This window comes from Carcharhinus amblyrhynchos, chromosome 21 (assembly GCF_965287045.1).
Source record: "Carcharhinus amblyrhynchos chromosome 21, sCarAmb.v2.hapA, whole genome shotgun sequence".
NCBI classification, from domain to species: Eukaryota; Metazoa; Chordata; class Chondrichthyes; order Carcharhiniformes; family Carcharhinidae; genus Carcharhinus; species Carcharhinus amblyrhynchos.
Genome location: NC_137344.1, coordinates 25,233,854 through 25,252,551, shown reverse-complemented (window position 1 = coordinate 25,252,551; position 18,698 = coordinate 25,233,854). Strand labels below are relative to the sequence as shown.

The 18,698-nt window shown below is 42.1% G+C and overlaps 1 protein-coding gene across 11 annotated transcripts in view; it reads left to right on the top strand.

The window, feature by feature from the left end:
- rbfox3a (RNA binding fox-1 homolog 3a) overlaps window positions 1-18,698 on the top strand; it is a 1,494,706-nt gene that overhangs the window by 1,454,180 nt on the left and 21,828 nt on the right. For all 11 annotated transcript variants that reach the window (XM_080208868.1, XM_080208867.1, XM_080208866.1 and 8 more), the window contains 2 exons: window positions 3,169-3,208; window positions 14,047-14,111. In XM_080208868.1, coding sequence (XP_080064994.1) covers window positions 3,169-3,208; window positions 14,047-14,111 — 105 coding nt within the window. The remainder of the gene's footprint in view (window positions 1-3,168; window positions 3,209-14,046; window positions 14,112-18,698) is intronic.

Here is an 18,698-nt window from a genome sequence, read left to right as displayed (position 1 = left end):
GTGGAGTCTGCACATTCTCCCCATGTCTGCGTGGGTTTCTTCCGGGTGCTCCAGTTTCCTCCTACAATGTGCAGGTTAGATGGATTGACAATGTTAAATTGCCCCTTAGCATCAGGGAGACTAGCTAGGATAGATGCAAGGGGTTATGGGGCTAGGATCTGGGTTGGATTGTGTTCGGTGCTACTCAAATGGCCTCCTCTTGCACTATAGGATTCTATGAATAGGTTTGTAAAAGGTAGACTGTGTCTGATTGATCAAATTGAATGTTTTATGGAGGTTATGGTGGAGAGGAGAATGTTTCCAGCTGCTGGTCATTTGGACTTACACAAGCCGTTTGATAAGCATAAGATAATTATCAAATATCCACAAATTTGAAGGTAATCTTATGACATGGGTTGGTGATTGGTTGGGAGATAGAAGATAGGATAGGACAAATGGTGTCTCCCAGGAATCTATACTGCAGCCGTAGCTTTTCTCCACACATACTAATAGGAACACAGAAACCAGGAGCAGGAATGGGTTATTCAGTTTCTTAAGCTTCTTCCATCATTCATTTAGAGCATGGCTGATCTACATCTTAACTCTATCTACCCAGCTTGGTTATATAAGCATTAATAACTAATAAGCTCTATCAGTCTCAGTGTTGCCATTCTCAGTTAACACTACTTCAACAGCTTCTTGGGTAGGACAGATCTCGATTTCCACCACCCTGAGTGAGAAGTGCTTCCTAATCCCTGTATGACCTAATATCTTGAAGGTTATCCCTGTCCTGTTGGACTCTATCACCAGAGGAATTAGTTTCCTTCTATCGACCTATCAACTGATGTTCCTTCTAAGCTGAACAGGTAGTTCAAAGCTTACCACATGGGGGCCAAACAAGAAGTATTGGAGATCTGCATAGGTATGGCCACACAACAATTTTAAAGAGGCTATGTGCACAACAAAGGGAAATTAGAGGGAATTATGTTATTGACTCATTAATCATCTTAAACAGCTCGGTTAGATCACTCTTCATCTTCTATACTTAATAATTTAGATGAAGGAGTAGAGAATTGTTCATTCAAGTTTGAAGATGATTCTTAGTTTGATGGCCCTTTCTGTGGTACTACCTATCAGTCTAGAGCCACACCTCTGGAAAGATAGATTGATCTCAGATGTGATATCCCATAGATTCACTCCAATTAAATTCTTTCAAAGTGTTGAATTATGTGGACAGACACGATGGATATAGGTCATTTGTATTCTGTTTTATTAGGGGTGATGAATTTCAGGTTCATAAAATGATTCATGGATTTGATCGAGTATATACAGAGGAACTACTTTCTTTGTTTAAAGTTTGTTCTTAATATGTGACTACTTGTGACACTAATAAACACTGCAATTAAGTTATTGTAAAAATCTCCTAGTTGCCACACTCTGCAGCCTGTTTGGGTACACCGAGGGAGAATTTAGCATGGCCAATGCACCTAACCAACACGTCTTTTGGACTGTGGGAGGAAACTGGAGCACCCGGAGGAAACCCAGGCAGACATGGGGAGAATATGCAGACTCCGCACAGACAGTGACCCAAGCCGGGAATTGAACCTGGGTCCCTGGACACTGTGGGGCAGCAATGCTAAACACTCTGACACAATGCCCTTTGATGGAGGTATCCAGAAAAAGGAGCCATAATCTTAAAATTAGAGTGCAAATGGTTACGAGTGAAACCGAACATTGTTTTGAGTAAAGTAATGCTCATGAAAATCTGGAATTCGTTTGAAATAAGTTAAGTAAATAAAGTTGGAGTACGTGCCAGCTATGTTTTAATTGAATGTAGAAAGGCTGGAGGGGCTGAATGGTCTCCTGCCATGTTCCGCTAGCATTTTGTGTAAAATTTTACATTTTAAGTAGCAGATTGGATTCTACTAACCAAGTGATTAAAAACATAGTTGGCTCTCGTAATGAAACTACTTTTGAAGCAAAACATTATCACTTGCGATTATTATTCCTGTTCTTTCTTTCCCTGAGAAATTAAATTCTACAATTCTAAACCCATGTATGGAAAAATTCTCACTAGGGTTGCAAATCTCGCACACCAACTCTTCTGAAATGAAAACACGAGTAAAGTTTTTTAAAACATCAGCTACCACCAGGGGATAAAAAGAACTGCACATGAACTTCAGCTTTATCAGACTTCTTAAGATCATCTGATATTTATTATTGATGCTTCATGTATAATCTAAAATGTAAGAACATCTGTAAAGAAAATCATTAGTAGCTGAGCTTCCCAAATAATATATTCCTCGCACGATATCCCAGCAGTTCAGCTTTCAGTCAACAATTTGTTGTTATTAGTAAATGAGTGTTTTGTATATAATTCCTGTCGTACACAGTGAGCTCCATTTTGACCTTGTTCTTGGCACGCATCTCATCTCGTCTACATTGTTCTGAAGCATCAAGCTGCATAAAGCAAGTCCTCAGTCTATAGAAGTACAAATTTACCAGCAGGGGTGCTCATCCAGCCAGAAAGTCCGGGCGGTTTTGAATGCTATCAATCCTACAATTCAAATTGGGGAATGTTTTATATTTCACTCCAACTGGCGACAAATCACGCTACTGCAGAGTTCTCAATTGAGCCATGTAGCTGCAAGTCAGGGAAACCTACTCGAGGTTCATAGGGGTTTTTAGGAGGGGTGAGGGGAGAAAAGCTGTGATTAAAAAGTATCTTCAGGCGTTCAGGATTTAAGCTGTGGCTTTTGTATGGAAGCCTCAGAAATCTTCCCCATTGTGCACTGTAACCATAGAGCACAAGTTGCCGCAGAGCCTGAAGAATGTCATTTGCTAGTCAAGAAGTGCCAGAATGAGACCTTTGTGTTGCTGGTTATCACGTCCACAACAGGTTGAAAGCCCAAATATAAAAATCTCAGTTACTTGATCATTCGAACTCTCCATGCCTTCTGGGGACTGTACATATATAGATTTATATATATATATATATATATATATTTATGAAGGATTCAATTTGACAAAGAATTGCATGCATTGTGACTTGGTGCGAATGTGGCCTGGCTGCTGCAATTGAAGGGTTTACTCGTTAGTGGAGTATTGTCCTCCGATGGCACCAAGGTTTGAAAGGGGATGTTTTGTAATCAAATACAATCATTCATAATGCTTCCTATTTCTTTGCAGAGTTGTGTACCAGGATGGGTTTTATGGGGCAGAAATTTACGTGAGTATTGATTTAAAATCAAATTGATTTCAACTGATGAGCAGGGAAGCACACACCTGACTTTTGTCTGCATGTGGGAGGTGTACAATTAAAACTGCAATAAGGTCGAGTCTTCCAGCTCAAATTGATTGCACTTACTGAAATTCCTTTAGATATGTGCATTGGTGCTAAACCATTCAGACGTTTAGGCATCAATAGGTCTAACAGAAACAGTCAATACCCCCTTGAAGAGGCAGCTCTTTGATCAGTATTAGAGCAGAACAGTGATTCTTAATTAGAGGCAGGTTTAACAGACCTGGTGTTCAAAATGATACAATTGCTCTTGTGTAGTATTGGTTTGGCAGGGACCTAATTAGATTAGAGTACTCATAATCCAGCAGTAACTAATATAAAGACCCAGTGATATTTAAGTTATCACGAGGAGAGTGAACCGTTTTGAACAAATTCAGCTTAATAAATAGTTCTGGGAACATTCGCTGCCTGTGAAAATTAAAATTAAACTACACCAATCCTCGAAAGGTTAATCGAAAGAACATTTTAAAACATGTTACAAGTTGGAGCTTGAGTCAGCACAGTTTCTTTCTGTTATGAGATGGAGATTGCAGCCTTCTTTTTAAATTTACTGATAAAAGACTTTCAGCAAAGCCATTTCTTGATAATAGCCAGTTCCAAGAGTATTCGGACAAGGGAGCAGCATTGAAAGATCCTCAGAATATGGCAAATTCATCCCTGCATATAAATAACCTTACTTAGCAGGTTAGCAGTACCTTGAATAATAGAGCGCTACAAATTACGACCAAACCCGACCAAAACAGAGCAAATAATCCACGACTTCTCTCGAGGCTTAATAGTTCTGAGATTCTCAAGTACAAGATTACTATTTATTGTTATGTGGTATAAAGGGTATAGCTAAAGCAGTTTACCTCCAGAATATTCTGAGTCCTGTAGTGCAAAGATAATGATCCAACTGCCACGCCAACACTGTGGACAGTGAAAAAGCTGTTGGTAAATAAAAGTTCAGGTTGCATGCACGGTCAGACATGAGAAAGACTCCAATATATGGGTGTTAGATGGTGTGATTGTTACCTCATTGGTCTGTGGATTCTCTTGAAATCAGTGATAATTATGAAGAACTTAACTCGCCATTGCTGTATGGGACTCTCTTTAGTCCCACAATAAAGGGCATTGGTTCTGATCATACTTTTGGATAAGGTTTTCTACTGACTTTGCACCCGATTGCAATTTTTTCAAGATTTAAGAGGAAGGGTCTTAAACTGTGGGTCGTGATCCCCCCCCCGACAATGGGGTCCTGGGAAGAGCAATTCAGGTTGTGAGCTCCCTCCCCTCCGTGGCAGAAGTGGTGACAATGGGGTGGAGACTCAGATGGGACAGGCCTGCCATCAGCTCCAAGGCCTTTGATAATATGCACGTGCCCAGTTTTTTTCTTGCCTTGATCTGGTGGGCATGGCCTAATGAAATCCAGTCCGAGGCCTGATTGCTGCCTCCAACAGAGCCTGAAAAATGGTAGGTCAAAAAAAAAACATCGTAGTCTGCTCTCCAGCCCGCAACACTACTCGCCCTGTTCTTCGAATCATAGAACACCTACAGTTCAGAAGGAGCCCATTTGGCCCATCAAGTCTGCACCAAGCACAATCCACCCAGGCCCTTTTCCCATAATCCTACATATTTACTCTGCTAATCCCCTGACACTAAGGGACAATTCAGCATGGCCAAACAACCTGACCCGCAAATCTTTGGACTGCGGGAGGAAACTGGAGCACCCAGAGGAAACCCATGCAGACACGGGGAGAACATGCAAACTCCACATAGACAGTGACCACGGCTGGAATTGAACCCGGGTCCCTGGCTCTGTGAGGCAGCAGTGCAAACCACTTGTTCTTGAAACCTGTAATCATTCTTCTCACAACTCTATCACCCCTCCACCCCAACTGCTGTCTCAGAGTTCTACCCTCTCCCACCCCACCCCGCTGTTCTCTCAGAATCTTATTCTCCTCCCCCCCTCCCCCTTGCCCCACTGCTCCGTCAGAGCTCTACCCTCCCCCTATCTTTGCTCTCATTTTGGGGTCATGGCAATATTGAAGCTTCAAAATGGGGCTACAGTAGGAAAGAGTTTAGAAAATACTGAATTATATCAAACAATTAGGGTGTAATTTTGAGGATACATCCTCTGTGCTTGAGTTTGGCTCAAAATCCAACAAAAACCAGAAATTGCAAATCTCATTGGGGACATTGGGAGATTCTGATTTTCACCAGCCTCTCTGGCAACATAATCACACCCATAACGGAAAAGAACCCGCTCTTAATCCATTTAAACCCATTTGCATGGATTTAACAAATCCCTCATCAAATTATCCCCCTCACTAAATTTCCATACCTTGCCAATGTGACATCACGTCAGCGAGATTCTCAACAGGTTTACTCAACCATAAACTTATGCCCCCGGCATTCAAAGATCAGTATAGCCCTTTTGGGGGGGGGGGGGGGGGGGGAGGGATATGGCCAGGCAGTGCCCTGGCATTGCCCTCACACTGCCCCCTCAACAGCTTGGCACTGCAGTGCCAACCTGGCAGTGCTAACCTGGCAGTGCCATGGGTGGGCCCTAAGAGGAGCCTCATTATGCTCATCTCTTTGTGGTTGTAAGGGAATGGGCACTGAAGGGGGATGTGAATGCTAGTGATGAATGTGAGGGAATGAAGACAGGGTGGGGATGGTAGATGCCGGTCATGATCGAGGGAGAGGGGCTGATTGATGTCAACTTTGGTTGCTTGGGTGGTGAAGAGGGGATCATTGATGCCAGGAGTGTTTCTGGGATGAGGATGGGTGGAAAGTGATGCTGGCAATGACAGTGGGATGTGAATGTGGCGGGGTGGGGCATGAGGGCACACTTTAAAAATGGCAGTGGAGCCAGCCAGCAAAGAATCCCTGCCGCGGCAGAGTGATGGCTTTTTCAGACCAAGAAGCTCGAAAACTGGCCAGTGGAGATGGGGGGGTTTCCCGCCAGTTTCCTCACCAGATCTGACACTTTGCCAATTTCTGGTGAGGTCGCCCCCTTAGAATCTGGGTTGGATTTGGACACGAGCAACATTTCTTGTACTAATAGATGAATTACCTGAAAACATGGATCTCTCTGATAGAATCTGGATTGATACTGGTGAATTAGACTATTTGGTTCAACAATTACTGAGATATTATACATTTTCCAGTTTCTGTTGGGCTTGCTGGATAGCGGGGGTGCAACAAATGAGGGAAAATTAATTGCCAGCAAGGAACGCCACCTCTTCCTTCAATTTAGAAGGATGGGAAATCCAGGGCAGCCTCTTTGTTGGAAATATGATCTCCCCCATTTGGATTTCTTTCACTCACAGTGTCTAGGTGATCCAATGCACCCAGATGCAGGATGAGAAAACCCTGGCCCGTCTTTTGGCCATGATTAAAAAGAAGGTAGAGCTCCGTGCCTCCTTATTTCCAGAAACCTTCACCGTCTTATTTGACTGGGAAAGACTTTGAAAATGTCTGCCAGAAATTGATGATCCATCTTTATAGCAGAATTGCAATTATTTTTCGCAAAGCTTTTAATGAACTGGTTATTAAATCTACTTACTCTCATTCTTCATGGTTTGTTTGATTGCCTCATTGTTATTCATTAGCCATGACCAGAGCACCAAACTACATGAGCAAAACTGTCTTACTGGACGAGAAAAGGTAAAGGATAGCTTTCAGAATCCAGCCACAACCACAGTAGCTACTAGTGACTGAGATGTGGATTCCCACACCAGCTGCCGCTTTTTATCTTCTTGTATTTGACTGTCACAAGCAGCCTTATTCTGCATATTTTCTTGGAGGAATTTATTCTGGGGCACTGAGGGAGTTGTGACATGATATATACATGTATGTAATTAAGATACTATTACCATGGACTAAAGAAAACAAATGTCATTAGTTAAAGAATCAGCTTCTGTAGAATCATAGGTTCACTAGGCTGATACCAGAGACGAGGGGGTTGGACTATGAAGAGAGACTAAATAGACTAGGTCTAGGTCTGTACTCATTGGAGTTTAGAAGGATAATGGGGGATCTTATAGAGACATATAAGATAATGAAACGGATGGATAGGGTAGAGGTAGAGAGATTCTTCCCGCTTGGAAAGGATAGCAGGACTAGAGGACACAGCCTCAAGATTGAGGGGGGGGGAGCGGCAGTGGGGTGCAATTTAGATCAGAGTTGAGGAGGAACTTCTTCACTCAAAGGGTGGTGAATCTCTGGAATTCTCTGCCCGTTGAAGTGGTGGAGGCTACCTCGCTAAATATATTTAAGTCACGGGTAGATAGGTTTTTGATAGACGGGAATTAAGGGTTATGGGGAGAAAGCGGGAAAGTGGAACTGATCCACTTCAGATCAGCGATGATCTTATTGAATGGCGGGGCAGGCTCGAAGGGCTAGATGGCCTACTCGTGCACCTATTTCTTATGTTCTTATAGAATCCCAGAAGGGGCCGTTTCGCCCATTGAGCCTGCACCGACAACTATCCCACCCTATCCCTGTAACCAATGTATTTATCCTGCTAATCCTCCTGATACTAAGTGGCAATTTAGCATGGCCCATCCATGTAACCAGCACATCTTTGGAGGAAACTGGAGCACCCGGAGGAAACACACACAGGCACAGGGAGAATGAGCAGACTCCGCGCAGACAGACAACCAAGGCCGGAATTGAACCCAGGTCCCTGGCACTATGAAGCAGCAGTGCTAACCACTGTGCTGCCCTCAAGCAAATAGTGTTCAAGTTGCTGACTAATTGATGTGGAAGTGACTGGTGGAGGAGTAACAGACCTCTGTGGGTAATGCCAATGAACACTAAGACAAGGATTACTGGCTGATGGTAGCACATCGCCGGTTTCTAGCCTGTACACAATGAGTTAAAATCACAGTCTTAAATAAATATTGTGCAAGGATAGAATGAAAAACACTTTTATTTTAAGTTTCTGGTACATTAGATCAACGACTGCCTTCTATTGCAGCCGCTGTTTGTACGGTAATGGTTTTCATGGAAATAAGTAGCCTCGGGCTGTACTACAGCATAATGTCCCAAAGGGATCCCATTCACATGTGAGGCTGCCTCTAGGAAGCTCATGCAGCAAGTTGAGCTCCTTCGCTACTGTTCAGCATTAAAGAGATCCCCACATTCCAATGTTGTGAAAGCATCAACCAAAATATCAAATTAGTGGTTGTAAACAAATTAATTAAACAAGAACGGAAGCTTGTGCTTTAAACAGAATACGGAATGAAAGAGTTTCGGAACAAATGGGTGGATTTTGCTGTATGTGCTACACCCAGGGCATCTAACCAGGGCGTGAAGTAGATATCCAAAGGAGAATAGCGAAGAATGTGGGTGCATAATCTTCATGCTAGCCAAATTTCCTCAGAAGCCTTCACTGCCTTACATGACTGAGGAAGACTTTGAAAATATCTGAGGGCATTAGCTTTCTCCCCTGATTGCATGTGTGTCTGGGTGAAAGTGCATGGCATCTTGGTTCATTATAATGGCTCCGTCCTCAGTCTAATTTCCTCCAATTATACCGGTTCCGCAAAGATTCAGAGTTTTTAAAGGCACAGCAGGAAATCAAGTCCTATTTCTTGTCATTTCTTATTACTTTATCCTCACTGAGACCTGTCCTGTATTTTGTTTCTTCGAATGTATTTTTATGGCACCAGTATTTGTGACATTAAAAATTGGAAAGCTTCCCTGATTGCAGGTTCTTAAACAAGCTGTGCCTAATGTCCGTGTCTAATGATTAAATGGCTTCAAACTTGAATTTTCATTCCTGAAGAAATATGGCCTGAGTTCTCTACCTCCCTCGGGCCCCAATCGTTTACACTGATTTAAGCCCATTTTTATGATCTGCTATATGCTAATAAGATTAGCATGAAATGTAAGAAGAGCCATGATGGACCATAGTGGCTTCTACCTTTGGTGTATTTCATTGATTCTACAAAATTGACATTAGCAGAATGGGTGCCCAAATGGATGTAATTTTCAGTGTAATTCCATCACCCCCTCCCCCCCCCCCCAACCCAACCCAACCCAAGATTTCCAACATTTCTGAGCATAGCCCGCTTCACAGAATTGTAGTCATAGAAAATAGGTACAGGAGTAAGCCATTCGGCCCTTCGAGACTGCACCATCCCGCTCCTGCTTTCTCTCCATATCCTTAATCCCTTTAGCCACAAGGGCCACATCCAGCTCCCTCTTGAATGCATCTAATGAACTGGCCCCAGCAGCTTTCTGTGGTAGAGAATTCCACAGGTCCACAACTCTCTGAGTGAAGAAGTTCTTCCTCATCTCAGTCCTGACTGGCTTACCCCTTATTCTTGGGCTGTGACTCCTAGTACTGCACTTCCCAACATTGGGAACATTCTTTCCACATCTAGCCTGTCTGGTCCCAACGGGATTTTATATGTTTCTTTGAGATCCCCTCTCATCTAAATTCCAGTGAATACAAGCACAATCAATCCAGTCTCTCTTCACGTCAGTCCTGTCATTCCAGGAATCAGCCTGGTGAACACAGAGATTGGGATTTTACAACCCCACTCGGGCGAGGCTCATAAAATCCTGCCCAAGGCCAACGGTAAAATTCCAGCCAGAGTCTCTTACAGCACAAAAAAGACCCTTCGGCCCATCATGTCTGTGCTGACCAACAAAGTACTTATCTATTCTCATCCCATTCTCCAGCATATTTGATTTAATTTATTATTGTCACATCTATTGGGATACAGTGAGAAGCCTTGTTTCTTGAGCATTTTACAGACAAAACATACTGTTCACAGGGGCGAAGGAAAGGAGAGTGTGCAGAATGTAGCATTACAGTCACAGGTAGGGATGCATGCATGTAGCAATGGATGATTCAACTGGAATTTATTATGTAGGTTTTGATCATTGATCTTTAGCCAAACCCTCTCTCAACAACAAGGTTTTACTGTTTGCAGGCATTCTTGGGTTGTTAATGTATTGAAGTGTATCTGGAACTTCATATGTGTGTACAACCTGGAAGCGGGACCCAAAAATGCATCCATTTTGCCAGTATCAAGTTATACTCAAATATCTGGTGCATATTATTAGAATATGTCCAAATATTAAATGGGTATGCATCAGTATAAACAATCAGGGCTTAAGAAAAGTATTAAACCTATACCATCGCATGAAAATTATAGTTTCAACTCATTCAACCATCATTCATGCACATTAGGCAGATGTTTAATTACTTGACATCGGAGAAGCTTTTGGATTTTTAATGTCACTTATATTTATGCCATAAAAATGAAGAAGATGTCTCTAAGGGATACATTTAGAAAAGAATACTCAGAAAACGCAATAGGCTTTAAAAAGTTACCTCGCTGCAACTGCAAATCTGCTCATAATTTGAAGAGAATCTTTGAGAAAATGCAGTTGCAGGAAATTTGTGCAGTAGGCTCTGTAACTTGAAAGTATGCCCACTTTTCTAGGCAGAAATATATTCACACAGAGGGATCTCTGACCCTAAGATACATGAGGTAGTCCAGGGCTGGAATCTTCTCACTGTTCACGTCAGTAGGATTTTTCCATCCCGCTGCAGCGGAGATTTGGCTGGATACCAAATCCTCCAACTTGGCTGTAGCAGGAGCGTGGTACGAATGGCAAGGTAAGATTGTAGTTGAGTGAATAATTCACTTACGCCCCAAAATTCTGTAACCTTTCGGTCGCCTCATTGATTTGCCCTGCAAGTATGGGGAAAGCTCAAGGCCATGAAGTTTAAAATTAAACTTTATTTTATGAATTACTTACTTGCTCTGAATTGCACCCATCCCTGTCTTTAATAGAATGTTGGTAGGTGCTTTAGCCATTTAGTCAGGTTTGCACACCATTGCACAACACTAATTTGCTCTCAAACTCAAATGTGCACCGGATTGTAATTTCTTGGAGACAGAAAGCAGGATCGACCATAATGTAACTGAATGGCAGAGCAGACCCAAGATGCTAAATGATCTAATCCACTCCCTAATGTCCCTGGGGTACAGAAATCACCTGTGAGTATGTCAGAACAGATTATAAGTTGGATTTAAAGCAAAGATTATGAAAACATCAATGTCATTTTAATCAGAATGGTTATTTAAAACTATTAACATCCAAGGAGAACCGGATGACATACAACTGTTTCTTGACCTCTGTTAACCGGATTAGAACACCCAAAGGCCTCCTCTCATTGGTGCCTAATAAGGGTACAGAGTGAATTGTGTTTTGATGCATTCTACCCAATCCCCATTCAAAGGAGTCCATGCAACAGTTTGCTTACAGATTAGACGTTAATTGGTATTGTAGCAAATAAAAACTCTCAACTTTTGTTTTGGATAAGTTGTAATTAGAATAGCAGTGAGCATGGGAGAGAGGGCAGCGGCTATGTGTGTTTTGCACCAGGGTCTGGACCCAGGTTATCAGTGTACAAAATGAAAATTGTCACAGATTTATTGGCTGCAGTAGATTGTGAAGAAACAACCATTAACCTTCAGGAGGAGGGCCGCTGTTTAGGAATCGTTTAAGATCCTTGTGAAAGGTTTATGAGAGATTTATTTGAAGAGCTGTATAATTGAAACTATCTGCAGGATGATTTCTCTTACCTTTTAATTTAATTTCTAGGTTAATATTTAAAAAAAAACCCATCTGAATGTTAATGAGCCTAAAACTCCCATAAGGGGGAGGGAGGGGATGACTTTATTAGATAGGCAGCCCTCAGTGGACCCAACAATACCCAGTTCCATTCATCCAATAGCTGCTTAAAAAGTGAATGAGATGGCACAATGCCAGGGGCCCAGGCTGCAGTCCCTGTGTTTTAATTAACATTGCGCTTTGCACAGTATCTGAGGGGTTTAACAGTATTGAGGTTTCAGATCGATCTGTCATTGCCATGCTCGCTGCATCCTCTATCGAAATCTCTGCAGTGCCTGATTCCCATTCCGAACACACCGCCAAGGCATTAAACACTTCACTGGGCCACCTGCTTTTCCAAAGCTTCAGCAGGCTGTGCCGACCCAGTACATCCACTGTTGTTATCAATGGTGCCTCCCGGCCTCTGGGTGTCTAATGTTCCTGTTCCCTTCATTCAAAGCCATGAGGTCGAGTCACGGCTTTCTTTTTTTCAGTTTTATTCCTTTCTTAACAAATTACAAAGCCAATGCATAGGGTGGACCGTACCTCCTTGCTTGCTCCAAAAAAATGATTCAAATTCAAATTGAATCCAACTCATGATCCCTGACAAGAGAGACGTACAAGATCCAAGCTGACAGGAAAAGGCCTTGCACCTACCTGATCTTGGACTTGATCTGACGTTTGATCTTCACCAAAAGGCTGAGACATTGATCCCCCAGGATGGGACCTATCTTCCTGATCATTGACTCTCCACTGCTGGCTAAGTAGGGCAACTTCTCAGGCACCAATCAATTCCCAAAGTATTCAGTTCCGTCCTAATGAGATTCAGAAGCACACTGATAAGTGGGAAGATATTAGTTTTGATGAGTATTCCAATCAATGGCTACCAAAAATCCCAGCCAAGCACAGAAAACCCTAGTGACAAAACGAAACGGGAAGAGGTTGAACCCAGCCACCTTTCCTACCCTGTGGTTGACACATTACTACCACTGTTATTGATAAGGCTGGGTAATTTGTTTTTGATGTGATATTCTGTTGGGCTCTGACCAGAATCGGGAGGACAGATGCAGAGGCATTGCCACTATTTTCACAGCAGCAGGATTTGAACATTTAAATTGTTTTCTTTAGACTGGTGTTAGCAATTAGTGTGTTGGAGAGGCCAAGATGAGTAGTTCAGGACACCTCGATACTCCAATATAGCACTTACGGAAACATCAGAAATTGCTTAACTGCAGCTGAGATTGAGCAGAACAACTAAGTCCACGACCTCTTTCTTTTAAATGAAAGCTAGAAAAGTATTTGAAAACTTGACTTTTACTAAAACATTGTTTGAGGTTTGTGAAAAAGCAGATATAGAGATCACTAGTTTAATCCTATCTGAAAAGATTCAGAGCTAAGATCTGTTTGAACAAAAGCCTCCCCAGAAAAACAGTGTAATAATTAGAAAAGCCCCATGTAATTGACAAAGGAAGTCATCTTTTGACAGTGTTTGCACAAGCATTTAATTTTCAAGAACCTATGTAAATATAAGGGAAGTGAGTGAGTTTAGCGTGCGACAGACAGGGATTAACTTTGTTTGCTTTCCATAGTGTCTGATTTTTCTCATGGTTACACTGTCACCTGAGAAAGGAGATGTACAATTATCTACAGGGGGGGGGGAGCGGTACTGCTGTACAGTTTCTCAGTCTTCGCTGCCAGAAAGAGCTGAAGCTTACATGTCAGTTTTGTATTTCACACCAACTTAAAAGAAAATAATTCTTTCCATGAGGAATTTGTTCCTAGGCTAAGGTTAGCAGCAGTAATGATGCAACATCTTAATGTTTACAAAAGTACGGTAAGTAGTATCATCTGAACACAACAGCAATGCTTTATGTTCACTTTTACTGAGTCAGGAATGTAGGCAGTGACTGGTAGTGATTACCAGTCATGATGTGGAGATGCTTTAACCTGAACCGGGTGTTGTGAAACTTCTTAGTGATTACCAGTCCATTGTTTGACCGCGTCTCCAGTTCTCACTGTTTGCAGCCCCTCTACTTCTCTCTGACCATTTCACTACCTCTGCGTTACAGACTAAAACATCATTTGCCACAGTATTAATCTATTATACACAGAATGTAATGAAGCTCTTCTTTCTATTTCAGGGAGGCTATGCAGCATACAGATATGCCCAGCCTGCTGCAGCTGCTGCCGCAGCGTACAGTGACAGGTACGACCATCCAGCAAACTCCACTTTTTATTTACTGTCTCGTTTCTTCCTCTTGCGGAATTTATCCCTTTGTTCGTCCTTTCCCTTCATCTCAAAGCCCGGAGAGAACAGTGGGCTCTACCGGCTGCAAAGTGTTGAGAACGTTGTCTTTTTTTTAAACTCCTGGGAAAAATTATCTCTTGCCAAGTGCTGTTTGTGGAAGTGTCATCATTTCCCAGCCTAACGCTCGCTGCCAGTGACGCTCCTCGATGCCAGCAGAGTCTCGCAAGCTCTGGCAACAACGTTGGCAAGATGTAACATGAGGGAATTAACTAAAAATCTAGTGGCAAAGTAATAACCGTTAAATAGCACATGCAAATGTATTTGTAAATAACTTGAGGCTTGCTAAAGCTGCAGAAAGGAAACAAATGGACTTGCTTAAGCTGAGAACCACCGTCTGATTCATTCAGACCTCAGCCTAAGTTTGGATGTGAATTTACATTCAAATTCGTTACGTGAAGAGCAGTTTAAGTAAATAAGGAAATAAACGGCACTAATTCAATTCTTACGTGCCCTTATAACAGGATCAATTATGTAGAAACAGCCAGGAGTTTGCTGTTTTGAAACTCTGATTAAAGGAGAAGGTGTTGTAATAATAGAAATCATGCTGAAGGGATTATGATCCATTCTAATGAAGTGTCAAGCAGATTAAAGCACACGGGCTTCAAAAGATTGAAAAGTGGAGCTGACACCATAAACAAGATTTTATGAATGAGGACAATTCATGCACAGCCTGGGACACTGTCCACATCACAGATTGCAATGTCTGCACTTTTTCAATCATGAATTTTTAATGGTTGAAAATTGTGGGCAGTGTGCCCATGATTTCCAGCCTGGCTAGTGGTCAAGGCCTCCCATCAATAGCCTACACTTGTCTTCAACCATGAGACCAAAACGCGAGCTGTTGATCACTTCAACCCCTGAGATGTGCTACTATCTTGGAGATACATTCCAGACTGTGACATTCTAGAAGTGTAGCCTTGATTTTTTTACTCTTGGCTATCGCAGCAAAAGATATTCTGCTTTTAGACTAATTATTTAGTCTGGAAACGTGAGTGAACCACACTGTAACCTGCATGCTGTTTGATAAGCAAATTGCTACCAATGCAGTGAGTGCAGTTCAGAATCCAATTCTAAGCAGGTGAGGGAGCAAACATCTCATAATCTGGATCATCTTTAGATTCTGCAATGAGGACAATATTCCTCACACTTCGGCAAATGTCATTCAAATGTTATGAAGCAATGGTGCACTGGCAGGTTACCACACACAGAATCTCCCCCCCAGGGTCTGAGACCATCAATCACAGGCTGGCTCACATCACATACCAAGGCATTGTGTACAAAGAGCAAGATCACAACTTCTTCCCTGCGCACAGCCACCAACAATTTTTATTATCCCACCTCCATAGCAGAATGTACGTGTTGGGCACCACAGCAATAAAGATAGCTTTTCCACTTTCATTTTCATGCAAATGGAACTGAATCATGGACAATGGCATGATGTCACTTAATGACACTTTAAGACAGAGATAAATAGGTTCTGGATTAATAAGGGGATGAGAGGTTATGAGGAAAAGGCAGAAGAATAGGGATGAGAAAAGTATCAGCCATGATCGAATGGCAGAGCAGACTTGATGGGCCGAGTGGCCTAATTCTGTTCCTGTGTCTTATGCTGCCACTCATTTTCCATTGCCACTCAAGATGCATTTCTACGCCATCATCTTAAGGTTATATTTAAACCTAATTGTGTGTTTGCCCTTTCGTTTAACGCTAGACTTTTCAGGAACTGACTTTTCCTGCCCTCCATGGGAATCATAGTGGGCAGAACATGGACAATGCAAAGATCTGTTGACCTTGGGCGGGATTTTGGGCGAGCGCAGCCAAAAAATTCCACCCAAATTCAGTTTCCTTTCTCGTTCTTATGCATTTTAGCTATGTTCAAAATAGTCCTTTTAAAATTGATTTTCTCTCTGGTCTTTGGAAGCCCAATTACAACCACCAACCCCCCCAACCCTGACCCCCAATTATTCCAATTCATTCAACTGGAAATGAGACCTGAAAAACAGGCAGTTTAATTACTTGGGAAAAACTAGCATTCAAGCTCTTGGTGAATAAAGATCCTCTAATCCCATTCATCATGAAGTGGAAAGAGAACAGAAACTCCTCAGTTCTTTGGTGACACACTGCTTTGTTGGAGAAAATTAACAATGACAGGAGGGTGGAATTATCAAACCGGAAGCATACTAAAGGTAGACTTTAATAAGACATACTGTCCAGTTGGCTGCTGAGAGATCCATTGGAGGCAGTACTGAAGCACTGGTTGACAACCCTGCTTTGGAGGTGCAAGATGGTCAATGTTGGGTAAAGCCCAAGTGTGAATTTCCAACCAAGTGCATTTTTCAGTCAACTCAGCCAACCTCTGCCAAAAGGTGGAATACTTTTTCAAAGCACTAGCTTGTATGCATCACATGTGGTTACACAATGGACATCATAGAAGTCATAGAGTAATAGAATCCCTCCAGCGCAGAAGAGGCCATTTGGTCCATCGAGTCTCCACCGACTCTCCAGAAGAGTCCCAGATTCTCTCCCCTGTAATCCCACACATTTTCCATGGCTATTCCCATCTAACCTACACATTTTAATTTACACATCTTGGGACACTGATGGGCAATTTAGCATGGCCAATCCACCTAACCTACAGAGTTTTGGACAGTGAGAGGAAACCAGAGCATCCGGAGGAAACCCCCATGCTGACACGGGGAGAACATGCAAACTCCGCACAGCCAACTGGTTTGCAAAGCTGAACACAAGTCAGTCATCAGTCTAAAATTAGATGCCTGAACCCAGTTAATGACACTAACTTGTGCTGTGGAATCCTCAGTCAGATGGATCAGATTCAGAAACTAGTCATAGTTCTAGGAGGTGAGTTTGTGTTTCTTTTGTTGATTCCTATCCTGGTCTCTACATGAAGCATCTACTTGGTAACTGAATGCTTCAACTGAGGAAGCACCATTAATGACTATTAGCCTTTGTTGAAACAGTGGTGGAAAAGTGATTATTTTTCCACCAACCTCTGTTCACTGAAAAATTGGGTCTCTGATGCCATCAGGATGATGAAAATCAGGGCAGTTGTTTTGTTAGACGATTCCAATTGGGGGGGGTGCGGGGAGCAGCTTGAGATTCCAGACAGTGATTTAAATGCAATATTCCACAGTGATGGCATAAACCTTTCCTTGTCTTGTTAACTCTATCTCTTTTTGTGTAAGTAACCGAATGTCGTGTCCATGTGGAATTACATGAGTTAAAAAGTCTGTAATAAGCACATCGTTAACACATCACAGCAATAAAGGAGCATATTTCAAATGGAACTTCTTCTGAGCTTAGTGCTGAACTGAAAGCCATTCCTCAAACTCCCCAGCTCCCCTGGGAAATATCGATTCCTACAGGATTGTCTCAAATATTCAACAGATTTGCATGGAATGTAATGTGTTAGCAGAAGATGTGGGTGGAGTGGGTGAGTTAAAGGAGATTGTTTTCAAATGTAATTTTTCAATTCAATTAGTGAGACAATTATCATTCACAGCAGAAAACACTAACCCGAACTCCTTTACACCTCGGATAACACAGAGATTCTGGTTGGTGCAATTCCTGACAGTGTGAAGATTACAAGAGATTTCTGATCACTTAGTTATTTGTGACAATGTAGATGTTACATTCACAATCTAAGGTTGGTAATCTATATTACAACAGAAGTAGCAATCTGAAGATCAGGGCAGATTCCTGACAATCTAATTTTTATTACAGGTTCCTGACAATAAAATGGCCATGATCAGGTTGGACTATATTGATCCCCACAGTGTACTGATGACAAATTAAGAATTATGGAAGGTCCCTGATTAAAATGGAAGGTTGATTGGATTGTTGGCAAGTTGCTCAAAATCTAGGACAGTGCCAAATATTAATATGGGAATCAAGAACTAAATAGCAATGTTTTCTCTCATCTCAGTATTAAAAATGTAACAAAATAAGTTGATGAATATCTATGTGCTTGCATTCCCTGTGAACTCTTAGGAGTGTGTGCGAGGACTCCCACAAACGTGTACATTAAAATCATGCGGAATCGGTCACAGTTGGAAATAACTTCTTTGATTAAATTGACAATGTTCACATCGCATACTTTTGTATGGAAACATACAAACTGACTTTCATATTGTGATCCGCATCATACACCATAAGTGAGTTTACAATGCGATGCTTGTGTCTGCAGACGTACAATTTTTCAATCTATTACAACCCCTCAAAGCTGTAATATTTGGCAGCCTATTCTCTGCGATATACGTTTGGAGAAGAACCAAAACATTCTTAAAGTCATTTTGTTGGCAGTCAGTGACTTGGGGCAGGAACAATGAACAGAATTGCAAGAAAATTGTCTCTGGAGTGATTTCAGTGTCGCTATTTGAAGACATGAAACTTTTTCTCAAATCCGGGCCTCGGAAATGGTCGGTGCTGTGAAAAGCAGTGGCGACGGGATGAAAAGTCACACATGCG